This window comes from Stenella coeruleoalba (assembly GCF_951394435.1).
Source record: "Stenella coeruleoalba genome assembly, chromosome: 2".
Lineage (NCBI taxonomy): Eukaryota > Metazoa > Chordata > Mammalia > Artiodactyla > Delphinidae > Stenella > Stenella coeruleoalba.
In genome coordinates, this window is record NC_137147.1 from 36,588,716 (window position 1) to 36,615,518 (window position 26,803).

At 41.9% G+C, this 26,803-nt stretch overlaps 2 protein-coding genes across 7 annotated transcripts in view; both read right to left on the reverse strand.

The window, feature by feature from the left end:
• Positions 1–8,316: 8,316 nt before the first annotated feature.
• AKAP5 (A-kinase anchoring protein 5) lies at positions 8,317–13,116 on the reverse strand. Its single transcript, XM_079912888.1, has 2 exons — positions 12,987–13,116; positions 8,317–10,411 (listed from the first exon to the last, which is right to left on the reverse strand). Exon 2 carries the CDS (start codon positions 10,143–10,145, stop codon positions 8,859–8,861), a length of 1,287 nt encoding a protein of 428 aa, XP_079769014.1. The 5' UTR covers positions 10,146–10,411; positions 12,987–13,116; the 3' UTR covers positions 8,317–8,858.
• Positions 13,117–16,538: 3,422 nt separating this feature from the next.
• MTHFD1 (methylenetetrahydrofolate dehydrogenase, cyclohydrolase and formyltetrahydrofolate synthetase 1) overlaps positions 16,539–26,803 on the reverse strand; it is a 59,459-nt gene continuing 49,194 nt past the window's right edge. For 3 of the 6 annotated variants that reach the window (XM_079912879.1, XM_079912881.1, XM_079912880.1), the window contains 6 exons: positions 26,177–26,277; positions 25,144–25,321; positions 22,720–22,827; positions 22,036–22,188; positions 18,834–18,927; positions 16,539–17,460 (listed from right to left, as the gene is read on the reverse strand). In XM_079912879.1, the coding sequence (XP_079769005.1) occupies positions 18,838–18,927; positions 22,036–22,188; positions 22,720–22,827; positions 25,144–25,321; positions 26,177–26,277 (630 nt within the window). In that variant the 3' untranslated portion in view covers positions 16,539–17,460; positions 18,834–18,837. The remainder of the gene's footprint in view (positions 17,461–18,833; positions 18,928–22,035; positions 22,189–22,719; positions 22,828–25,143; positions 25,322–26,176; positions 26,278–26,803) is intronic. The other 3 variants (XM_079912883.1, XM_079912882.1, XM_079912884.1) reach the window with 1 other exon arrangement.

Genomic DNA, 26,803 nt, shown 5'->3' on the forward strand with positions numbered 1-26,803 from the left:
TTTTCTTCATAGCCACAACCTCGGAGTTTGGCCTGTATATTATTTTCTGAAATTTACTTTCTCTTTCAACTGTGATTCAACAACTGGCTTTCTAAGCTGCTGTTCCTTATCCTTTTCTTCCCTCACTTCCTTCCACCAGTTTCATTCTCCGAGACGGCTGAGACATTCTCTAATAGAGTTCTTGTACCTTCCAATACTGAGTGAATACAGGCTACCCTTTCCTCCCCATAATTTCTGCTTACAATTTACTATTAATATTATCCTAGGACTTTGTACCTCATCACCAAATGCTTCTCTTAAATTTATTTTACAACTGATTAGCCAACTTGGGCTTGGGCAACTTGGGAGAATGAACCTGCTTCCTCCCAGATAAATTCTCTTCCAGTATTTATATAATGTTGAAACTTTTTTCATTGAAACAACTTGGTGATATTGTATCAAAATAATGGAAATAAAGGATCTTCCCTTAAGCTGTTAGAAAACCTTGGTGTCCTTTTATGTCAGAAATCTGAAGGAATAGCAGTGCTCTGGGAGAGCTTCTCTGCACAACTGAACTGGTCCTTGCTCTCTTGGGAGCTGGGGGAGAGGCTTGTGCAGGAAGGAGGCCTGGGAAGGAGGCCTTCATCAGCTGCAGTTGTTATCCATTGTCTGATCTATGCTATTACTGAATTTCAGGAAGGTTCATGTTAGATTTTTGTGGACCAAACAGGCCTTTGAGGAATGAGATCTTGTGAATTTAGCTCTGCCGCATTTTTCTGTAGTGGAAGCCATATGGTACTTAGTCCAAACCATATGTAGGAAAGTACCTAATTGAAAAAAAAAATTTTTTTTTGGTTTCTGGCATTTGTACTAAGTGCCTTGTAGGGAGGAAAATCTAAAGAACCTATGGTGGTTCTATAGGAAAAGGATACATTTGCAAAGATAACGGAAAAGATTTTAAAATGCAGACCAAAGATTCCAGTGGGGTGAGTCTCAAAAGATTTTTTTACTGGACCAGTTCTCATTTCCCAACATTGCCCTTCTTTCACATATGTGCATAGTCTGCTGTGAGCTCGGTGGTACCTGTCCTCTCTTTCTATCACAACATTTTAAAGTGTGGGAGGAAAGGCATATAAATGGAAGGCTCCTTTTTAAAATTTAAAACATTTCCTGTTTCACTGTTAACATCACCAGTTTTGCAGATCTCTCAAACTGGTGGTTATGTTCAGACCCACCACATAGAGCCATGCAAATTATGCACAATAAACTCTAGGGGGCGTCACTCACCAAATGCGTGCTTCTGGAGTTGGGCTGTATAGTTTGAACAGCTGTGCAAGGCAGCCGTGCCTTTCCTTATCCTGGGTTAAATGTTGAGTCTAAGAAGCCCTTATTTTGAATTTCTGCAGCAAGTAGCAGTTTTCACTGATGCAGCCAGGAAATTATATTAAACTAAAATACACAGGTGGTATAAAGAACAATGAAATCAGAATAAGAAAAAATGAATACTCCCTCGGTGACACAACTATGTGTTTGTCAAAATGTGTAGAACTGTGCACTAAAAAGGGCGTATTTTACTGTATGTAAATTGTACCTTAATGAAAAAAGGTTAAGACCACCCAGATAAATATAGAAAGTCTTGGAGCTTAATGAGCCATGATGATTATCATTCACTTTTAATCCTTCCATAGGTCAGAAAAAAACACCAGCCAGATATTGAGTATAGAGAAGAAAACCCATGAAACTAAAAAGGTAATTCTGAAATTCACTCTGAAATAAGCCAAATTACTGATAAGGCTGTTTGTGGCACATCTGAAAGGTTGACTTTTTTTCACCTGAATTGAATAGTGAGCGACCAATTATTTTGGCATTCCGTGCATGTTAGCCTTCACAGACTACAAGAAGAGTTCTAACCAGTTATTTTGATCAGGGGGATAGAAATACTCTAGTTAAGTTTTGGGTTTTTAAAAATAAATTAATTTTATTTATTTTTGGCAGTGTTGGGTCTTCGTTGCTGCATGGGGGCTTTCTCTAGTTGCAGCGAGCGAGGGCTACTCGTTGCAGTGCGCGTGCTTCTCATTGCGGTGGCTTCTCTTGTTGTGGAGCACCGGCTAGGTGTGCGGGCTTCAGTAGTTGTGGCACGAGGGCTCAGTAGTTGTGGCTTGCGGGTTCTAGAGCGCAGGCTTAGCAGTTGTGGCACACGGGCTTAGTTGCTCTGTGGCATGTGGGATCTTCCTGGACCAGGGATTGAACCTGTGTCCCCTGCATTGGCAAGCAGATTCTTAACCACTGCGCCACCAGGGAAGTCCTCTAGTTAAGTTTTTATACCACAAATGGCTATTCCACACGGAACCTCTGCATTGTAATTTATATATGAGGATATTTGATTGGTTTGAGCATGCATGCCTGTAGCTGCATTACTCTTACCTGTGACTGATCACAGATATGGTCCAGAGACCCACTTGTAGCTATACTGACTGGACCTTCCTGTGTTCTGAAGGTACAGATGTCAAAGTAGGGATTTGGGAATAAAAGGTTTGAGTACAAGTGTACAAATGACTGCATCTGCTTTTGTGTCACCCTGTGCTCCCTATCTCCCAGGAATATGGAATTGGAAGGCCTGTTTTTTATGGCAACAAGTATAGCTGTGAAAAGTGTAGGAAAGGCTTAATCTCTGCTCTATAATTGCACTGTCATAAATATCAAGATAAGGCCAAAAGTCCTATTTGAGTCTAGCCACGAAACAAATTGTGAGGAAAGTGCGTCTCGTCTTGCTAACATGCAGAAACTGCTGGACACCACTACCATTGCTATTATGATAGTTTGGAATTTACAGAGACAGTTTTTTTATTTTTTTATTTTTTTTAATTTTTTTTACAGAGACAGTTTTAAGTTTGGGAGTTTCCCAACCTAGGAGCCACCATCCTCCCCTCACGTAGGTTTTCCTTAATTGTTCGTAGTGTCTGTGCCCAGCTTTGCTGAGGATTTTCTGTGAATGTATAGTGTGCTCATGTACATATATACATATACTTGCTTTTTTCCCTAAGTTCAGGAACTTAGCCTCCAGTGATCTCAAGCTTCAGGGAAAAAAAGAAAGGTATGTACTTCTCCAAGGGATTGGGAACTCCAGAATTCAGCGTTAAGGGCAGAATTGCCTGAGAGGACAAGTGTTGCAAAAGGTTATGTACTTTTCTCTTAAATTAGAAAGATGTGATTTAATAAAATTTTTTAAATTCTGCAAAGTGTGAAATATTAAATACCCTATGTACAGTGTACCTTAACAAGACATTTTATTTTGGAACAAAGTTTAGTTTTAGGACTTTTAAGACGCTATCAAGTTTAAATTGGTCCCAAGATTTGGAAAGCACATTCTTTCATAGTGCCTATTTACTGTCAATGGGCTGTGCTTAAGAAAAAAACAGGGTTGCTGATGTTAAGGGAAGAAAATCAGTGTCTTAATAAACACAGAACTTTTGAAACACCCAGCTTTAGCAGGCACCATCTGAATAAGCATTTCCACATAAAGATCGCTTAGTAATTTGGAAAACCATACAGATTATTACCAATTTATAGGTTAATACAGAAAAGACAACTAGTGACAATAGCAAGAGACAATGAAAACAAGTACACTTCTGTCAACTTCATAGATGGCATCAAAGTCAGAATTGCCCTTTAGATGGAATTATTTCAGTGAAATTGAATTCAAGTTCGAGGTGTTTGTGTTTCTCTTTGCTGGAGGTGGGCTCTTTTAGGGATGTCTTGTAAAGTTTGGCCAACACTCAGGAGAATAGAACTTTTGGTGGTACGAACTCAGTAGTTTCAGTGTGATCTTTATGGTTTTAGGAAATTAATGTACTATACCACGTTTCTCTTAAAAGATTTGGATAAATAAAATAAACATGAGCCAATATAACATTTATTTTGTATTAACAGTACATATATTAATTCAGGTTTGAAACCTTTTTTCTACAGAGTATGATTTCTTTAATATTCGCATCTGATCCACAATAATATAATACTAATTTTAATGAGAAATACAAATTGGAACTTCTGCTTTCATAATAGCTCATCCACTTAACATTTTTACAAAGAACTACTATAAATATGTAACATTATGCAGGCTTTTTTCTGCACCTGTTCACAAATCAGAAGGAATATACTTTTAAGCTATTTAGCAACCGAATGCTATCAAACTGCCCCTGTATTTATATGACCATCTCCTCATACCAGACAAAATGAATCTCTTTCTCTTTAGTCTCCATGCACTCACGATGCTGCATTACTGTGGTTCTTTGCCTTAACCCCTGTCCAAGTTTCAGCTGCTGCGGCTCCCTAGGTTGAGCTCTTCGAGGGCAGGGAGACTGTCCCCTTTATCAGTGTTTGGCATGTGTCATACCCAACACATGTTGAATAAATTGAATTTAATCTAAATTTAAGTAGTTTCTTTCTGTTAAATTTTTGTAACTAAGTAAGGATTACAAAAAAACTTCAAAAATGTGCCATAAAATGTACTACATATTGAAATTTTGAATTCTGTATAATGAGAAACTTCATGTTTGTGAAGCAATAAAACATCATAGGAATTTGAAACTAAGAAACGCTAAACCTTAAATGAGGATGTTTAAAAATGCAGAAAGGGCAGGCAGAAAAGTCCACCCCTAATGTATTGAGTATCAGGTGAAATTAGAAAGCAGACTTCACACATTTGAATAAAGTTGACATTAAAGGGGTATTTTCAAACAATGGATTCTAAAGCTTAATAATTATGTTAATTCTGCTGTAAATCCCCCCAAATTAATTATTAACTATAAAAAATAAGGCAACTTGAAGTTAGAAACTTATGGATGAAGTTAACTCTGGATTTTTTGCAGAAGCCAGATTCGACTGGTGCCCTCTCATGATCCATTATTTCTAAAAGCCTTTAGCTGGAAGGCTATTCACACATATTGGTGAAATAACGTAATCGCTCAGAAATAAATCAGAGTTTTTAAGACTTCATTAAATAGTAGACCAATTAAGATCACAAACTTCGTGCTGTCAAATGGATTATCTTCAAAGAAAATTATGCTGACAGCTTTTCTGAAGAACTCCATTTGTACCAAATGCTTATTGTTCCTTGAGGTGGAGGAGGTGGCAGGGAACATGATTCCTCTTTGAATGTTCTTCTGTTTTCTGCTACCTTTACTTAAATGTGACCAGGAACTATTTTTATATCCTATGAAGTACTTTGAGAAAATGTTAAGTGAATAGTGCTACACAAAATAGAGGAGGATTTTTGTATTCGCTTGTTGTAAAGCAAACTGAATAATACTTGAATCTTAAAAGGGGGAAGATAATGTGCTGAAGAAGTTACCTGATAAACCAACCAGCCTTGTAAAATCGAGTTCAAAGAGAAACTGAATCCCAGCTACTTAATAAATGTTCACTAAAAGCAGCATTTATACCACAGCAAATTTAAAGGAAAATTAATGTGGTGTTATTAAATTGCCTTTTAAGTGATATTTTAATATTGTCAAATGGATGTGAATTGAATAAGAACCTATTTATATTCATTTAATGTCTTGCATATAAGGTCAAATTGCTTAAAATAAATACCATTAAAATAAAAAAAATATTTTATGAGAAACTTCTAAGTCATCTGATTCCTAATTATTTCTATAACAACAAAACAATTTAGATCACCTTACAATTCATAGTAGTGGGATTTGGCCATGTAGCAGATATAATCAGATTGAGACCAATTAATTTCTGGAATCCTTTTTCAAACTGGATCCTACTTATTTAATTCACCAGATATTCTCAATAGAAAAGACTGAGGAGAAACCACTTAAGAATGAATGCAAATAGAGTACACATTTCATCACAAAAACTATCAATTATAATACATTCTAACCAAATATGTACCACACCACAGTGGAAAAAAAATAGAAACCTAGGACTACTTAGATAAAATGTTACTTTCTTAGAAGAATTTCATTACACATATTTACCTCACATTTTTAAAACTCCCAAATAAATATACCTGCACATTTCAAAATATTTTCAATAACTGGTAAATGCTATACTTTTTGCTTATTCATGAGAAATTACTAAAAATTTACAATGAAAGTATATGGCTTGAGCCATCCTTGCAGTAAATGAAGGCAGGATTCTTCGAAACACTGTTAAATGCACCAACTTTAATCAGTCTTTTTAAATTGCTCACTTTTAAATATGTAGTTGCTGGTAGCTGTCCAAGTCCATTAGCACCACATATAGTGAATTAAAAAGAGTTTTTAGGGAGGATGACTTAGCAGTCTTTTTTTAAAAAATGTTTAAAAATCATACAATTAAATGAAATTGATTTCTTGGGTCATGTTTTGAAAGATCCACTTTTCATCTTGTGAAACTGAAGGATTTTGGTAGCTTCCCTCTTCCTCCCACCGCCCCCCCCCCCCACGGTTATAAGCATGAAGGTAGGAAAATCTGGGGGAATACGGGGAATACATTTACACTTCAGCAAAGAATCTTGCTAATAATATCCATTATCTGGTTCAGTTCCAAAGTCAGATTAGGTTCTTCTGCCAGAGGTCTCAATATGTACTTACAGGAAGAAACAAAGATTCTATGGGACAAATTAGCACATACTTTCTGTATGCAATCCATAAATAATGCAGGAAGTCACCAGATCATTTGAAATCATCTAATGTACATTCTTTTCTCCAAGAATGTACAAATACCTTACAACTCAAGCAAAAGCTCTTCATTACTTCATCTACTTTCAGAGTGACACTGTCACTCAGTTTAGACAGTGGAGGACTGTACAATAGGAACCCTGACCTGTGAGGTACGGAAGTGGGTTGCAGTATTAGGGTCATTTCACACAAGGAAAGGTTGAAACAATTACTTATTTTTTCAAAAAATATGACAATCATTGAGATCGATGATTTAAATAACTGAATAAAATGCAAACAAGCCCTTCTCATTGTTATATTAAGTTCATTTTTTTTTTTTGTAAGGGACTAGTTGGACTAAAATTACTGATGAAAAAGTTTATTTTCAATATCCGTGTAAAATTTTTACTGGTGTCTCTCAACACATAGGCACAATGAAAGATGTATTTGGCTCATTCTTAGCCAAGCATGAATATTTTCACTAAATTATTATGATTTCCTATGACTTTTACTGCCAGGTTTGCTTTGAGTCCACTCTCCCCTCTTTGAGGAGAGATTGATGAAGACAGTCTCCAGAGATTTAATCTTGCAAGACGAATCGTGTGTTATATGTGGTAATTTGTTACTTGGGAAGTTTGTCTTCTCCTGGATGGAAAATAATCCACTTTTTGTTGTTTTAATTTAAAAAAATTATTTATTTTTTGGCTGAGTTGGGTCTTTGTTGCTGCGTGTGGGCTTTCTCTAGTTGCAGTGAGCGAGTGCTACTCTTTGTTGCGGTGCACGGGCTTCTCATTGCGGTGGCTTCTCTTGTTGCGGAACACAGGCTCTAGCTGCGTAGGCTTCAGTAGTTGTGGCACGCAGGCTCAGTAGTTGTGGCTCACGGGCTCTAGAGCACAGGCTCAGCAGTTGTGCACTGGCTTAGTTGCTCTGCGGCATGTGGGATCTTCCCTGGACCAGAGTTCAAACCCGTGTCCCCTGCATTGGCAGGCGGATTCTTAACCACTGCGCCACCAGGGAAACCGTTTTTTGTTTTTAGCTTTTCAGCAGATGATCCCATGCGCAAGTGGATTTTTTTTTTTTTTTTTTTTTGCAGTACGCGGGCCTCTCACTGTTGTGGCCTCTCCCGTTGCGGAGCACAGGCTCCGGACGCGCAGGCTCAGCGGCCATGGCTCACGGGCCCAGCCACTCCGCAGCATGTGGGATCTTCCCAGACCGGGGCATGAACCCGTGTCCCCTGCATCGGCAGGCAGACTCTCAACCACTGCGCCACCAGGGAAGCCCGCGTGCGCAAGTGGATTTTTATACAGGTCTGCTTGTGGCAGAAGAAAGATGGAGATGGAAAATGCACTCCCTGTTTCCACACCTTTGCACTTGGTAATTATTTGCCTGTTTGAAGTAATTTGTGAATGGCTTTTGTAAGGAACTTGAGCAAGACTAGAAAACCACTCATGTTTAATCAAACTATTATTTTTTTGGTTTGCAGTATTTTTTTTTTTTTTTTTTTTTTGCGGTATGCGGGCCTCTCACTGTTGTGGCCTCTTCCGTTGCGGAGCACAGGCTCCGGACGCGCAGGCTCAGCGGCCATGGCTCAAAGGCCCAGCGCTCCGCGGCACGTGGGACCCTCCCGGACCGGGGCACGAACCCGCGTCCCCTGCATCGGCAGGCGGACCCTCAACCACTGTGCCACCAGGGAAGCCCTGCAGTATTTTTTTGAGGTAAGACTACTACCTAGGAGTATAACAGCTTAAGTCACACATTCACAAAAATAGCTCACCTTATCACCATTTTATACAACATAAAAGTGCACTGTAAAAAAAAAGTTGTTGAAAACAGAATGCGATGTTAACCTATACACAGTGTTGAACTTTTAAAAGGAAACCAGGCTTTGTGACATCAGAGGACATTAAAGAGCTTATGGCATACGGCAAGTGCTCAATAAATACATCTTGCTTCTCCCAGGCAGTCTAATCTCCACAAACCATTTTAGCAATTTCTTAGATATTACTTTTCATTGCAATCTGTACTGACTTCCTTCAATCCAGAAGTGGCTACATTTCAGTGATAAGGGAGGATTTTACAACTTAATTCTTTAGCACTTCTGGGTTTGAACTGTACCTTTAAATTCTACAGATGTTAAATCTCTCATTTGTTACTGAATAAGAAATACCACAAATATGTAAAATAATTTACCATTAAGCATTTTTTCTCTCCCATGATGTGGAAATTAAGTCACTGTAGAAGATTGCTTTTTGCATTATCATCAGAGGCCATTTCATTAACCAGCTGTTCTATAGATAACTGGATAGCATTCTTGACAAGAGAAGAAGCTGTTTCTATTAAGAGTGTTTCATATTGTTCTGAAGTTCTACTCTCAAAACCACTATCATTAGCAAAAACCCCCACTTGCTCATTTTCGATTGAAATTAAGAATTGCTTAGGGACATTTTTAGATTTCTTAACATCAAATTCACTGATTTCAGTGTCTGTGATAATAATAGCAATTGGCTCCATTCTTTTGCTTTCTTCTGGTTTGGGTTTTTCTGCAGTGATTTCATTTACTTGAAAATCTGATTCCTGGCTCAGTTCAGTATCTTTCGGCTTGCTCTCCTCAGCAACAGTCTCTTTACTTTCACGGTCTTTCCAGTCTGGTCCACTTTCTAGGATACTGTTTCTGGCTTCTTCCAGAATTTGTTGATCTGGGACTGCAGGTGAGGGAGGAACATCAGAAACCACTGGGAGCTGGTGTTCTGTGTCTGAAGTTTCCAGTGGGCTTGCTTGCTGAGGTTGAATGCTTTGTTTTTCCTCAAGCGTTTCAATATCTTTTTCAAGGATTAGAGTTCCTGTTTGAATAGCAGAATGCCCTATATCTAACTCAAGTTCTACTGAAATCACTTTCTCTCCAGGAGAAGTTATGCTGTTGTTCACATTTGATTCACAGACCTCATCACTCCCTTTCTGTGAGACATCTTCCCTTACATCCTGCTTCGACTTGGTCTTTGCTGCCTGGTCATCTGATTGGGTCAGAGTTTTTGTATCCAAACTTCCAGCCTGTCGTTGGACTTTGATACTGCAGTCTGAGTCTTCTATAATTTTGGAATGATTACTTCTTTTCTCCCCTTTTGAGAATTTTATACAGGGAATCTTGAGTCTGGATTTTGCCTTTTTTTTAGAATTATCATCCTCAGCATTGATTTCAGGTTGCACTTTGGCCTCAAAGGGCTTTGGCTGCTTTGAAGAATCTGACCTTTTGCTGCGTGTTACAAGGCGTTTGATGGAAGCCCAGGCCCCCCCGGGGGGCTCTGGCTGATAAGAAGCTCCTGCTTCTGGGGGACGCTTCCTTGCTGCGTCAGCAGCTTCAGAGCCAGCTTTGGGCTTCATTGCTTTGGCTGCTTTCTTTCTTCTCTTGAAGCAAAGCGTCGATGCTTTTTCCTCCTGCCTCTCATTCTGAGGACTAACCTCTGCTGATCTCTTCTCATCCTTGCTTTCTACTTGTATTTCAGGAACTGTGATCTCCATTTTTATATTACACTCTTTCTTTCTCTAAAATCTGTATCCTCTCTTCCTTAGCAGCCTTTTATGACAAAAAAGTAGGCAAAAATATCACACTAAGTAAAATTTCTTCCCGATGTAATCACTCCTTTCGTCTTACTCCATACAGTTGTTTTAGGTGGTTTTTCCAGTTATAAAAATGCCTTGTTTTACTATTACTTGTAATTTATCTCTTTAATTTCTTCATGAAAGCCCTTTTACTGGATAGATTTTTGTTTTATTTAAGGGTCAACCTGATAAGAGAAAAGAGAGTGGTATTTTATTTCACCATCAGCCTACTGTTTTCTATAGAGACTATTTCAGTTGAATGCATATGGTTCTACTGGGCATGTTTCCCATATAATAACTTACTAAAATGACTGGAGAATAAAAATTGGGGTTTACTTTTGCCCTATCCAAAAGATTTCAGTGTGAATTTCTTTTGCTGTCTGTTTGTTAAAACTTCATTTTGGATTACTCTGCAAATCTGATATTATTTTATCAGTTCTGGAGTTGTGTTGTCTTTACGAATCGTTTATGACTCTGAATTGCAAGTTAACAAACAAAAACCACCACACCACCATGAACAACAAAAAACAATGAAGGGCAGGGTGTAATTTTTATTAATGCAGTAAAGAGCTCTGAAGTTGCAAAGGATCTTAGAGATTATTTGAGATTATTCAAGTCGAGCCAGATGAAGAAACTGAGCTCCAGAGTAGGCAGCTGGCCTGCTAAAAGCCACACAGTTAGATGAGGTCATAGCCAGAGTTAGAACTGAAGACTTTGACTCTCTAATGTTCTTTCCATTATACCATAAGGTTTCTGTTCTAAAAATGTATGTTCCGTGAAGGAGGTGCTACTTTTCATACATGCCTTGGGAAATTTTTAACATCACTGTCATTCTCCACTCTTAAATCTGTTTGTGTAATTTTGACTTTTTTTTCTAAGTATCTGCAGTTCAGACATTTTCCATAACGAGCACATAGTTGAAGGTCAGAGTGAATGGTAATAATAGTTGACATTTATTGAGCAACTCCTGTCTATCAGGAAGTGCTAATAAGCACTTTTACATCTCTAATCTTCCCACAACATTACAGAGTAGGTGGTGGTATCACCATCTACAGATGAAGAAATTGAGGCCTAGAGAGGTTAAGTAACTTGCTCTAGATTATACAGCTAATCGATAACAGAGCTCAGATTCAACCCAAGATTGCCTGTTTCTAAAGCCCGTCCTCTGGAACTGGGTTTTAAGAGTTTCATCAGAAAAATGAATTGTTTGGAGATGCTAATCTGCACTAGACTCGCTAGTCAAAAAAATTTAAAAATTGCTTAAATGGTTGTGTTACCATAATGTAGCCCATCAACTGATAACTGAACCAAGACTAGACTGAGTTCTTGCTATTTTAAAATTTAAGCTTTTGCAGTTCTTTATATTTTATTTTTGTGGTTCTGGAACTAATTTGAAAGCCAGAAATAAGTTGATAAGATATGCAATTGGCAAACTGATTAGTTACATATAAATATAAAGGTATATTTTAAATCAATCCACAGAACGGTATGAGGGTACCAATGAATAGAGACGTGAGGTGATCACCTAACAAAAATCCTATGAATTTTAGTTGATGGATGTCCTAAAATAAGCAAAGGGACTCTTTCTTTGTATTTTTTTTTTTTTTTTTTTGTAAATCCTTCACTGTTGAAGGTTTATTTGGGTAGCTCTTGATTCTGTGAACCACAGAAGGAATTGGAACTCTGAAAATCAGTTCATGATCTAAGTAAATATTCTCTTAGGTTGAGTGTTACATACTCCATGCCCCTGACAGAAAGGCAAAGTCATCCTAGAACAATGATGGAACTAAAATATGAACATTTTACAGTGTCCCTCCTCATACGATGTTTCCATAAGCACAAGAACCACAGCTGATTATAGCTCCTTAAGTCTCGTCACCTCTTGTGAGTTCTCAGTGCCTGAGAGTTTTTATTAACCAGAGGCTGTATAGCTAATAGAAATACTGAAATCGGATCATGTTTAGGAATGTATCATTTGAAACTAATCTGGATTGCCCAAAGACAACTGCTTGAGAAGCTCACTTAAATGTATATCATGATGCAGAAATAAATACCCAAACAAAACCTAACTGAAATGGGGAAAATGCAGCCTGTAGATACTAAAACTTTGCAGGACATTAGACTGCAAATGATTCTCCCTTAACCTGCACAAATAGTTTTATCGCCTGGGCAATCTTAAAGTCCCTGTTGTAATTTCCTGATAGAATCGCAAGTCTACTGCCACAAAAAATACCCCTTCCCCTTTTCCCGTGAGCAGAGAAGCACGGAGGCAAAGAGCAGCCACTTCCTGGGGAAAGCAGTGAATCTCTCCCAGCGCCAGGTGTGGACCACGAAGCTTTCTCCTGGAGGAGGGCGTCTCTCCTTCGGCTTGAATCGCCTTATGGCAGGAGCTAGAGCGTAGCAGAAAGTACTCAAAAAGGAAAGTGCTGGGGCGGGCGTGGAAGACATAACCCAGCTTCAAGCTATCTGCACAATTATAATGTCCAGGAACCCGGCACTCTATTTTCCCCCAAAAGGGGAAAGAAGGAAAAAAGCTACCAGCAACACGAGCTGTAACGCGCAGAGGATAGATGTGGGCAGAGCTTTCGAGGGTCGCGCTGGCTGGAGATTTCTGCAGACAAACGACCTTCCCGATTCTCACTCCGGCCACCTCGGGCGGCCCGGATTCCCGGTGTCCAGTGGGCACCTCCCGCCCACTTTGCCGCGCAGGTGCACCGGTCCGCACCCTTTACCTGCAACCTACTCGCCCTCTTCACTTACCGCGGGCGCCGGGGTCCCTGGTCGACGCTGTCGCCGAGGTCGCGGGGGCGCTCGCTGGGCTGGGCGCACGGGTAGGCGGGAAGCCACGGTCGCACCCGGAGCAAGCAGCCCTCTGCAGAGAACGCAGCCCCGCGGCGCCCCCTCCCCCAGAGGGCGGGGACAGACAGCCGGCTGCACCAATGCGCGCGGAGGGTGCGGGCGCGGGACGGGGCCGGGCTAGGGGCGGTGGGCGCGGGGGAGGGTGAGGGGGTGATCGGAAGGTCTTTCCGAGAGCAGTTCGCCCAGCCACGGGCGCTCCCAGCCTGGCGCGAATCCCTGGCGCGCGACCACATCGGGGGCCACCGAGAAAAGAGAGGGCTGGCAGATGGGGAGGGGACCAGGGTCATAAGCCTCCCATTTTCTCAGACGCAAAGTAGCAAAATCCAATTTTAAATTATGGTACTCCCATTATAAATCGCCCCACTGAATATTTAAGTCACAGCAGATACCACATTTTAAAAGTAGGATTCAAAACTGTGCAGTGAATCTCGTTTGGCGAGAAAATTACATGAACTGAGAGAGAAAAACCTCATTACACCCAAACCCACTCCTGGAAAAGTTTTGGGTGTCAAAGGGTTCATTGCCAAATCCTCTCAGAGGCCCAAGACACAAACCCGTGTCTTCGTAAGTATCTAGAAGGCAGGCAGAGATGATGCAACCTGTGTGCCATCGAGGTCAGAACACAGGAACCCAGCCCCATCCATCCTTTATACCTTATATATATTTCCAAGAATAAGTAGCTTACAAGTTATCCATGTTTCCCTTCAGGATATTCCTAGGTGGCTGCTTAACCTTGTTCCTCTCAAGCGGGGCATGGAGAATAGGAGACAGCTTTCCTCACAATTCCAGTCCTGATCAGAGCAAAGGGCACAGGCAGTATCTACCCTCCTGCCTGACTAGGTAGGCTGTGTATTTTCACACATTTTGAGTCTTTAAACAAGTTCCTAGCCTTAGTGAAAAGCACCATAAGCATTTATTTGTACACATAATCCATTGTGTACAATGCATTTAACACTAATGAAAGGTGTTACAATGAGAGTGGGCTTAATGTTACCTACAACGGCATTCCTGGGAGCTCCAGAGGTGAGGTCCCGTGGGATGCACAATTCCTGCCTTCTCCTCTGGCCCCTCCCAGGCAGATGAAGAACCTATTATGATGAAGGGAAGAACTACTGAAAAGTAGTTGTACTTAACTCTTTTCTTCAATAGGATCATGATCTTTGAGAGTAAACCTCAGTTACCCATTTTTGGATGTTTTTCCAAGAATATATTTTACCTCTAAGTTTCTATAGCTTCCACTGAAACTTATTAAGCAAAGCACTATTAGGACACAACAGCAAAGCTGAATCTAAGCTGTCAAGATCTTAGAGACAAGAGCTGTAAAACAGGAAAATCCAGAAGCATCTAATTTATAGTAGTTATAATTAAGAATTCAATTTATCTTTGTTCATTCATTGAATACCAGGCTGTGAAGATGTTTTATATCCCCAGATGAGTTACTAACCCTGCTTACTGTCAGTTTTGAACTTTAAACAAGCCAAAAGAAATCCATGCCACTCATAACCAACTGAGATGCAATTACTTATTGAGATCCAAGTTTTCTCAAATCTAGCAGATCTGGGAGTTTGCAACAATTTCAGGCAAAAATAAGATGAGCTTATCTAGATGAAGACAGGGTAGAATAGCTGTCTTATTAGGAAGTAACTGGAAATGAAATCAGCGATAGGTTAAAAGCAATAAAGGCCATCTTAAGGACTTGTAAGATCTTATCCCAGTTGCTTTTCTTAAAAAAAAAAACCGACTACTGAAAGGGAACTGAAGAGTGGTTTGAGGTAAGAGGTGAATTGATTTTGTATTTGAAGGGCAGATTTCTGTAAGGTGTATTACATATAACTCATCTCCAACCTCCAACACACACACTCACAGAGTACAGAACTATAAATAAAATACTGCACTGTCGTTTTTCTTTAGAATACAACTAGAACCCGATGCCATATCTGAGTTAAAAAAAAATGTATCCAGTACCTCATACAGGAAAGAAACCTGTCATCCTTGAACTCACTTAAGTGACAGTTAGTAAGTTATTACCCATATCATTGTCTGCTACTCAATTAGTAGCTTTTCATTATATAATGAGAACAGGCTCTAAATATATCTCCAATCTGATGAGAAATTATCCTACCTACAGCTTATCTTGTTAACATCACCAGATACAGCGAGCCAATAAAATCACTTGCTTATTTATCTGATCTCTACTGATCATACCGTTTCTCCCATCCTGGTCCCTATTCACCCACAGCCTGGGCCTGTAGCTACCAAACCAGGAAACAATGGTTAAGTGTCCATCAGAAGGACTGTTTAAATACTCCACAGCCATATGAAACAAGATGAATCCCAAACTGCTGATGGAGCAAGACCTCCAAGGTATATTGCCAAGTGGAAAGAGCAAATTGTACCATTTGAAATTTTACTGAAGGCATATTTTACTTCTAGGAAAATTCTTGCATTAGTCCATTCACTCCAAGCAATACCTGGTAAAGACAATTTGGCTTATTTATTGTATTAGGGCTGTTTTTTTGCCTTATAAACCTCCACTTACCCTCTCCCACCAACTGTGTTCACTACTTCTATCAATATTAAAGATTTAAACCCACACAGCAGGGACTTCCCTGGTGGTCCAGTGGTTAAGACTCCGGGCTTCCAATGCAGCGGGTGCAGTCGGGGAGCTAGGATCCCACATGCCGTGGGGTGCGACCAGAAAAATTTTTAAATTAAATAAATAAATAAACCCACATGGCTTTTGGTGATATGAGGAAGCCTGAATTCCTTAAGGTGATCTTTAAGTCACCACGTCTGACAATAGACTGCTTTCTTCCCCTGTTTACAAATTGAATTCCCAGAAAGTCCCATCCAGATGAGGTTTTATAGGACATTTTAAAAAACACTAGAAACAATGAACTCTGTGCAGACAGGGCCCAAATGATGCTTTTGAACAGGAAATGACATCACTGAGTGTGTACAATGTGCCAGGCAGCATACAAAGCATGGTGGAGCTGGGGCTCCGTGCTCATGACCCCTTTGCCATATGCCCTCCAAAGCACTGTCATCATTTCTTTAAACTGCAAAACCGACACTATTACAATCACACCTAGGGGATTAAAAATAATAAAACCAAGGACACCAGGAAAAACACTGCTCTGCCCATGCTAGCAGTCTTTTAGCACTGGCGCCGGTGGGGATGCAACATCTTCTGGAAGGATCCAATGCAGGAAGAAGAAGGGGAAAAGGGAGGAAAGATGGGAGAGGAAGAACAGAGTTAGAAGATAAAGAACAAGAAGAGAAGGGAAAACATGTGAGGGAAAAAACATCCTGTAGGGAGGGAGAGAGAGCTCAGGCACAGGGTAGAAGCTCAATAAATATGTGCTGAACCAACAGAGCAGAAAGAGCTACCCTACAGTTAATGCTGTATGACCATCCTTCCTGAGGACTTATTAAAAATAAGTGGTGCTGGGCTTCCCTGGTGGCACAGTGGTTAAGAATCTGTCTGCCAATGCAGGGGATACAGGTTCGAGCCCTGGCCCGGGAAGCTTCCACATGCCGTGGAGCAACTAAGCCCATGTGCCACAACTACTGAGCCTGTGCTCTAGAGCCTGTGAGCCACAACTACTGAAGCCCGCTTGCCTAGAGCCCGTGCTCTGCAACAAGAGAAGGCATCGCAGTGAGAATCCTGTGCACGGCAATGAAGAGTAGCCCCTGCTCTCCGCCACTAGAGAAAGTCCGCACGCAGCAACGGAGACCCAATGCAGCCAAAAAAATATATAAATAAAATAAATTAAAAAAAAAAATGGTGCTAAAGCTGTGACAGAAACGGGAATTCTAAGGAAATTCAGGACAAAAACCTGTGTAAGCAATACTTTCTCGGCGTAAAAAAAAAACAATACAGAAAAGTACATGACAAAAAGGCATGTCCTCTGGATTCTACTTCTCTCTCAGCCCTCTCAGGAGGTCTCCTGTCCTCCCAGAAACACACAAGCCATGCACCTTTCCCCCTTTAAACACAATGTATCATATAGTACACACTACAACTTGCTTCTTCAGTCCAAGGGGTCTCCCAGATCACACAGGACAGCAGAGCTAGGGCAGCAGTCTGTTAATGCTACAATTTATATTTGAACACCGAGATTGCAAAATTATTTACTTTTATTCTATGGATGCAGTAAAGTAATTAGGCATGTGCATGAATGATTTGTGTTGATTTATACACAATGGTGGGAATTAAGACTGAAGAAAGGCTTCTGGGAAAACTCCCACTACTTATTTTTCAGAAAATCTTCGGGGCCGGGACTGACTTCTCTCAACTTCCACACACTTCCCGATAGGAGGCCTGAATAAACACTGGCCAAACTTTCAAAGTTGCTTCTTGAAGATGGACAATCTGGAAGGAAAATGAAACAAGAAATAGTTTTCTCTAAGCGCTGAAACATCTCCTCTTCCCTTCCACACAGCACCATCACCCTCTCTCACTGTCAAAGTTGTCAACATTTACCTCCCTTCCCACTGCCAGCTCTTCTGGGGTCTGTCCATAGACTTGAAGACAATGCACAGCATTTACATTATGGCTGTGTGAATACTGTTCAAGGGCAGACCAAGCATGAGCCAGGATGACATTTCTGTGTGCTCCCCCAGCATCTAGCACATGGTCTCTCTGCTGTGTAAGCAGAGGTGCTTCTATGAGCAACCACCCTTACAGTTGCCCAGATGATGGCCACGGTTTGCTTCCACCTGGACCTTTACATTCTTAAACAATGTTAGAGCTTTTCTTTTGCATAATTACCCTTTTGACACCCTTGTCTTTCTAGCTCTCTCTACTCTTTCTCAATTCCTCCCTTCTCCTGTTCCATGTGGGATTTGTAACTCTGGGTCACCTGCAGTTGTCAGGACTCCCCTTCTTTACAGTCCAGACCAGGCTTTGGTTTCCTGAAAACCGTGTCTCCCTTTTCTTTGGTCTTCGCTGTGCTGGAGTACACTGCTAAATCCCTTCCTAGGAAGAGGCGTCGGGGTGCCAAACTGTGCGTGTCTGAAAACCTCTGGATTGATTTGGTGGGTGTAAACACAGGTGGAAAGTCATCTTTCCCCGTAGACCTGGAGGGCATTCCTCCACTGTCTAGGAGCCTTTTACTGCTGATAAGAAGACAGAGGTTCAGGCTAATTCTCAGTTTTTTTCATAGGCAAAAGCCATTTCTTCTTCTTTGGAGAGGATTTTTAGGATTTTCATCTTTGATGTTTCTGAAATTTCACCTGGATATGTCCAGGGGTGGCCCATTCATTGTGATGAGTACTTGGGGGCCCTTCACTTAAGACCCAAGAACTCCTGGACTGGTCCTGCTTCCTTCTCTTTTCTACTTTCTGGGACATTTACTCACTCTTGTGTGCCAACTGTCTATTCAGAGTATGCAGACCTTCAGCTGCTCCTGCCCTCCAATGTGCTATCAGCTCCAAGCCCGGAGCCTCCTGGGGCTCCACAGGGGGGGGTCTAACCTCCACTGGGGTCCCTCCTTAGTTCACTGGATGGCGCCTTTCCACCCTACGCTGCCAAACTGTGATGAACCCTGCTCTTTTTCCAAAAATGTTGAAATGTAAGTATTTCATTCATTAGTTACACTACTGCCCCCTCTCCTCTCACTGATGTCTGGAAAGAAATCTTTTGAAAGCACTGAATTTGCGCTTTCGTAGCTTTAGCTGGAGTCCTATAATTCATAAACATGCCTCATAAGGAAAAAAGCAGAACTTTCACCAGAAACAACTTACCTGTTTAGAACAGCCCATTCACCTGCTCAGTTTCAGGGTCCAAATCAATATCATAGAAACAGGGCCGGGTAGGGAGTCCAGGCATGGTGCTCATCTAGGAGATGCAAAATAGCATTACAAACAAACTTAATATGATTTTTTTTCACCTTCCCTTCAGCTAGAAAGCTCAAGGCACAAAGACAGAATATTATTTTATAGTTAACCATAAAATGGCACTCTTCATGTTACAGATTAAAAACCAAGTCACTGATCCTGTTATGATCTCAGAGAGAAACCCTCGAGTCCTCCAGCAAACCAAACACCAGATTTCCTCATGGGCTCCCACACAGCCTGGTGCAATAAGAGGCTGAGGAGGTGCCTCCACCTTCGTTCCACAATGGCAGGTGCTGGGGGGGCTGAGGAGTCAGTTATTCACCCCCTTGGTCCTCACATCACAAAACCAAAAGGAGGTGCAGGGCTTGTCTGCTGTTTAATTTTGTTTTAATGAGTCTTGTGTAGATACCCATATTATTTTTGCTTCAGCAACACAACATTAGGAATCAGTATCCTTTAACTTGGGCCAAGACATTTCTGTACCTAATCTAGATGGTTTTACAATCACTGTTCTTACTGGTCCAATTTGGCCTTCTAAACCTGAACTTGCGATGCTCATGGATTTTATTTACACTTGCTTCTTTTTCTAAAGAGTTGGCTTTGACAAACATCTACTTAGATATAAATCTGTAAGGCTTGTAAGTGGAAAACTCAGTATATTTTTAACCTGTAACAATGTCCTTTATAATGAATACATACATACAAGTTTCAAATCAGATCTAGACAGGAAAAGAGTTTAAGTGGAACTTCTACAACTTAACTATAAAAATGTCATAGAGGGCTTCCCTGGTGGCGCAGTGGTTGGGAGTCTGCCTGCCGATGCAGGGGACACGGGTTCGTGCCCCGGTCCGGGAAGATCCCACATGCCGCAGAGCGGCTAGGGCGGTGAGCCATGGTGGCTAAGCCAGCGCGTCTGGAGCCTGTGCTCCGCAATGGGAGAGGCCACAACAGTGAGAGGCCTGTGTACCGCAAAAAAAAAAACCCAAAAGCTGGTTCTGACATCTGAGCGCCAATCAATACTTCCTAGAACCTACTACAGGTAGCTGTCATGGGTCTCTGTTCTCACATTCTGTAAGAGATAAGCAACTGCTGAGCGTGGGGACAAGGAGGAAAAAGGAAGGGACTGGTCCTCCGCCCTAGCCTAAGAGCCTGAAGATGACACTAAAGATGAAGGACAGGGCTTCCCTGGTGGCACAGTGGTTGAGAGTCTGCCTGCCAACGCAGGGGACACGGGTTCAAGCCCTGCTCTGGGAAGATCCCACATGCCGCGGAGCAACTAGGCCCGTGAGCCACAACTACTGAGCCTGTGCATCTGGAGCCTGTGCTCCGCAACAAGAGAGGCCGCGATAGTTAGAGGCCTGCGTACCGCGATGAAGAGTGGCCCCCACTTGCTGCCAACTAGAGAAAGCCCTCGCACAGAAATGAAGACCCAACACAGCCAAAAATAAAAATAAATTAATTACTTAAATAAAAAAGATGAAGGACAGGTGCCCACTGATGTAGACACGCATGTGCACATGGGCAGAAAATTCTGAAGATAATCCCCAAAATAGCGATTAGTAGAATTATCAGTACTACTCTTTCCCAAAGAGGACTTTTTTCCCCTTAAACATTGGTCATGTTGATAATCAGAAAATGTTTTTAAAAGAAAAGAGTATGTGTACATACATATAGGAACTTAGATATAAAACTCCAAAAAGAAGCCACCACACCTTGAATTAGTACATAAAATGCTCTCAAGGCTTCTGAACCCTGTTCAGGCCCCAACGGCAATCAGAAACCTTGAAGAACAGTAATTGTTAAGGCGTCTAGATTATGTGCGGAAACGTCTTGGTCCAGGTGGGCTTCTAAGGTGAGAGTCTGTTCTGGATGAGAAAATCCCAGCCTGACACTTTCAGCTTTGCTTTCGTCTCTACAGCCACCCCTCTGCACCCACACATCAAAGTAGCAGCGACAATACTGCTCCTTCAGCTGCTAGGTGCTGATAATTTCTCCGGAAACAACACACGTTCTGCAATATTCGAGGTGCTGGGTAAATGGTTTAACGTTCCTACTGAAAGGGAATTTCTACAAACCCCAGGCACTGATGTCTCGGAGCAGAGCGACGCACGCCTTGTGCCTCTGGAGGGAGGGGCTGAGGGGCACTGGTGCACACACCCTGTCTGACCACCACTGTGACGCGATGACGCTGCCCCACAGAGAGCTGACAAGAGCAGGGCTCACACCTTTAATAACCTGCCCAAGGCCAAAACCAGCAGGGGTGAAAGTGGATTCAGTTTTAATGTTCCGTACTTTCAACTATCATATCACCTCCTACTGCTTTCTTACTATACTGAAAGAAGCTCCAAAAGGAGGTCTATTGGTTTCCTTTACTTGTGTATTGGCTTAGTTTACTATTTCGATCCTGTACTGCAGTAAGAACAATCTGCACATGTAGGACACTGGGCAGATCTGTGGGGGAACCTGGGCACAGGATCAATGCAGACCCTGGGACAAAGTTAGTCCAAACTGCAAGTATGTCCTTAAGCTTTCCTCTACCTCCCTATTAGCAATTTTCCTCCTTAAACATGCATGAAACCTGTAAGATGAGATTTGATAATCAAATCATCTCAAAGTGTAAATAAACCCCCTCCCCTTTCATATCTACAGGGTTCACTCACATTTTAAGGGGAAAATTCTTTACTCAAAAATGATGCATTCCCTGAATTTCAGGCATAAACTCCAGGCCTGTCGAGAAGACCTGGGAGGTGCAGAGCCTCAAAGGGGCTGGTTGGGAGGACCGAGTCAGTCTGTGAAAGGTGCCCAAAAAAGTCAGTTGTGATTATATATAAGCACCACCACAGCCTACGAATCAAGCCCATCCTGGATTCAGTCAAGGTCATACTGCCACTGGGAAACAGTATTATTATTCAGTACAAGCAGTCACAGCATCATCCTTGAACTGAGACCAAGATGGTCCATAGCAAGACGATTCATCGTAACGGGCCCGACTCCAGCTTTCTCCTCAGCAATGAACTCTGCTAATTCGGCATTTGCGTGATGGCTTCAGTAATCAATTTAAGAAGCACGGGTAAACAAGCAGCGCTCTCTGCTTGCAGTGCTCACTCACCGTTCCCACCAGGGGGTACAGAAAGCCAGCCCCAACGCTGGCGCGGATGTCGCGAATGGGGAGGACAAAGCCAGTGGGCACGCCTTTTTGCTCTGGGTTGTGAGACAAGGACAAGTGTGTCTTGGCCATGCAGATGGGCAGATTCCCAAAGCCCTGGGGAAAGACAGGAACAGAAGTGGGACAAATGAAAGGCTGGCAACGCAACGAAGAACATCCGGGCACCTTGCTGATATGGCTTCCGCAATTTATTTGAAACATCCAACTCCCTTTACATACATCTCTACGTCACTGCCCTCCTCCAGCTTAGGTATTACTGATTAGAAAAAAAAAAAACCTTTGTTGGGTGAAGGAGGTAAGCACTCACGACCATATCCCACAAGTGAATATTTCACTTTCATTTATATAACCAGTTAAAAATGATAGCTTGGAGCAGACATGAAGGTACGACTAAAGGCTCTCAATAAAGACACCCCATATTTCCTCATGGCTTTCCCACACTCACATACCACCTCTAGGTAGATAAAGAACTTGGGACCAGACCACCTAATCCACGCTCAGTATTTAAGAGGGGAGAAGGCTGCCGCCCAGAAGAGGGAAGCAATGCCTGGTGGGCTGGAAGAATGCAGGGATTCTGACCCCAAGGCCTGCTGGATAAAGAGCTGAAAGAACCAACCAAACATCTACCTGCTTTGTGTAGACTTCAGCTTTGTGCTGTGCTTCGGGGAGCAATTCAATGTCATCTGCCCCATAGATCTTCTGTGCAATGATCCTGATTTTATCCTCAACTGGGAGCTAACAGACAGGAAAGAGAGGGGAGACCATGACTAGACACCCATGAGGACACGAACCTTTACTTACAGCCATGTTCCAGGTCAGAGTCCCCAAAAGGGCCAGAGAAGTTTTTATACACATACAGAAACAGGCAAATAGTTTGAGGTTTATTGGATTAGAACTTTTTTTTTACTACCAAGCCCCAGATTTTATATGTGGAAAATGTCCCACAGGTGTAAAATTACTGTGTGTGTGTGTATTTAAGACCTCACTATCATAAACAATACTGCTCACTACTCAAGAATAACTATTTCTTCATAAATAAAATGTAACGCTCCAATAACGAAGATCAGTCTCCTGTCAAAGCAGACCTGGGATACTGTTTATGAACTAAGGCAACTGATATCCATTCACAGAACCCCTGGTGTGTACAGGAGAGGCAGATGCTATCTTTAACACAACATACCGATCGTTAATTGCTGCTACTTAGAAATTGTTATAAAAACAAGATCATCTACATATATATATATTTCTTTAGATCATCTACATATTTAAACAACCTAGTGACTTACACAACCAACATGCAATGGGTGTGGTGGGAAAGGATATGCTTTCCATGGCACCTGTGCAAACAGTGCAGCAGAGGGAGGCCAGTGGTCCAACCAGTGACCTCTAGGTCTAACAAGGAAGCCCAGGGCTGCTTCCTCCAGGGCAAAGCTTTCGGAAGTGGGGCCTGGCCTCTTAAATGCTCCTGCAGCCTAGCTCAAGGCACTAGGATTCAGAGCAAACAGCACAGGGAGAAACTACCCGAAGGAAATGGGAAGGACAGCTATTCACAGGTAACCTGGGTGAGCAAATCACTGAAATCAGGCAATATCAGACTCTATGCTCCCTAGCAACTAAGGCTAAGAGAACACTGAGTTTTGTTTGGTGAAAGAAATAATTATCTTAAATAATGAAAATAAACATTTTCAACTAAACAGGGATCATTTATGAAGGGGCTTTGTATAATGGATATAAATAAATATAATTGTCTATTCAATTACAGCTTTATAAAGATCCAATGGGAACTACTTTCATATGCCTCTTATAATTGGAGCTCTATAAATGCCAAGGCATATTGAGAACTTCTGAAGCAAAAGTACGTCCGTTGAGGAGTGATTTAAGACCAACAGATGCTTCAGACAAAAAGTGGCAGCCTCCTGTTTGTCAGAACAGAGAAAAGTTCCAGGTAGAAATGGGTCATAAAGTCCTCATTACCCACTTCTTCCAGGCTTCCTGCTCGCCTTCAAGGACTGGGTTTCCTAATTCAGGTACTGTGGATGCGGCTTAGAAAGGGTGCCTATAAATGCTTTGTAGTTGTGTGCAAACTTGTGTTTAGGGCATTTCCTAAAAAGATGGTTGGTTGAACAGGTTCTCAAACCAGTCTATAAAACTAAAGCTCAACAGGAAAATGTCCATGTCAATAGGAGAATGTTAATTAATTGTAACTAAGATATAAGAGTATTATACCTGCAAGGGGCAAAGAAAACGAGATTGTTAAAATTCAAGAGCAATAGGGTTTCTTCCGTCTACCTTTTTATGGCTATTTTTGAAAGTTTATGATTATCTTCTAAAAACCAAGCCAAAAAGCAGCCTAGATAATACAAGCAGAACTAGCTTCAACATCCATCCCATGTTCCTAACAGTTTCCAGTTATTGTGGGCATACTACTTAATGTCTAATCACATCCTGAAATACACAGAGAACTGAAAACAAAATACAACCCTATAATAACAACATTTTTGTGAACTGTCTTTACTGCGTCCCAGAATAAGCAGTGCTTCTGCCTGAGCCAGATGTACCATAATTTACTCAGTGATGGAAAGAATGCTGAAGCCTGCCAAGGTGCTTTGGTTTTGCACCTGGGTGCTTCTCTGAACTTGAGGCAGCGCCCGTACCAGAAGTACACTTCGGACCACACTGCTTTCCCCTATATTGGGGAAAATGTTTCTGAGTTTGATGTAGCCCCTTGCCAATTTGCCATGACTCTTGCTTCTATATGTAACCCTCTCTCTCCTGCCAGCAAAGGGACTGTACTGTGAGTCTTTTCAAAGTTAGGATGTGAGCCAACCTCCTGGGGTGTTCTTGCCTGGACGCCCTCCTCTGCCCGTAAGCAGCAACGTGTGTTGATAAGAAATCTGTCTGGAGTTGAGAGTCCAGGCTGTGGTCGTGTAACTCACCTACATGGGAATCAAACCCACAGGCTGAAGCTGCTAAACACAGGCTCTAAGCAGAAGCAGCCACACAGAAACTGCACTGTGCTTTTTGTTTTTTTGCATACAGCAGGTAACCCACCTTGAGGTCATAGAGGAGCTGGAAGCTGCTGGGTGCCTGAGCTGCCCTCTGGACGGCCTGAGCCAGCACCAGGGCGCCCTTGCCCCCTTCTGCCCAGTGAGTGCACTTCACAGCATCAAAAGCCCCATGTTCTTTGGCGAGGCGGGTGATGAGGTCCAGCTCGGCCTCCGTATCTGTCCTGTAAAGGCAACGCTTCATGTTAAAGCATTGACGATGGCTGGAGAGGACAGAATCTGTCATGTTTTTGCCATTAAAACCCATGTGAATTACCCACTGATAAACAGACACTAATCAAGTAATACTGCCTGGGTTTGAACCCTGGCTCCACAATTTACTAGCTGGGTGACTTTCAGCCAGTTACTTAAACTTTATGTGCCTTGGTGTCCACATGGGTAAAATGGGCATAATCATAGCACTTATTTCATTGGGATGTTATGAGGCTTAGATGGTAAATACATGCAAAGTACTTATAACATTCTAGGCACATCATAAGGAATCGATAAATACTAGCTTTTCAAAAATTTTGCTTCCTATTTTGCTGTGATTAGACCATCAGAACAAAACCAAAACCAGCATTACAATAACTAAACAACCCACACAAGTTCTCTTACAGGAACACTTCCAGCTCAATACGTTTAACAAATTGTCAAGACAACATCCTACCAGGCCTGGTGAACTAATGGAACTGTGTAGGGCTATGACCTTCTCTTAGCACAAAAGGCCTTTAAAGACCAAAAGGAACAGTTAACTTCTGGCCTGTGTGTTACCCACTTCACCTGGTGGAGAAGGGCACCCACAGGAGCCAAATCTGACTCTGGACCCTCAGCAAGTGAGGTGATGAGTCCCCTGTGACATATGCGGTGCCTGTCATATGGCAGGCTCTCATCAACAGCTCCCAAAGCACAGGCTTAATAACCAATAGCAGTAACTGAAGAAGAGAACAAAGCTAAAAGCTGGGCTGCACAATCAGCACCAGGAGATGTTTGCTGGCCGTTTTCCACAGTCTCCCTCGACTCTTACACTTTATACTTACTTGAAGGCGTTCACGGCCACTACCACTGGAACTCCAAACATCCTGGCATTTTCAATTTGTTTCTTCAAGTTACTGAAGCCTTTTTCAACCAGCTCCAGGTTCTGCAGAAACAACAGTGGAAGGTCTGTGAGGTCAGAGAGCAGAACTGAAAACAGTTGCAGGTTCTTCTTAAAAGAGAAACTGTCTCCTTGACCCAGAAGCCACTCACTGTCAGGACAAGCCAATAGAGACATGCTGGAGCCTGCAGCCCTAGGGTGAGCTGTGCTCCTGTCCTGGCTGCCCTGAAAGGGTGAGATTTGCTGGTGCATCTGCCCTCATCGTGCTGTACCTTAATAGCTTATTTGCTGTTTGAACGGAATCAGCTGCCTTTAAATAAATTATATTTACGACCCCTGTTTTATAGATTGTATGTACTTATATGGTACAGCAGTACAAACCGACTCTGTTCAGCATGGCACAGACCCTGCCATCAGAAGACAGGGCCTAGCATACATAGTGCGTGGCATTTGTCAGAAAACATGGAGTCGTCAGTGATGCTTTCACGGGTTTAAATGAACTCAACCATAAACCTTTTTTTTTTTTAAATTAATTTTTATTGGTATATAGTTGCTTACAATGTTGTGTTAG

Bases quoted from the DNA above. Each gene is read 5' to 3' on its own strand.
- AKAP5 (XM_079912888.1), bottom strand. From the start codon at position 10,145: ATGGAGATCACAGTTCCTGAAATACAAGTAGAAAGCAAGGATGAGAAG.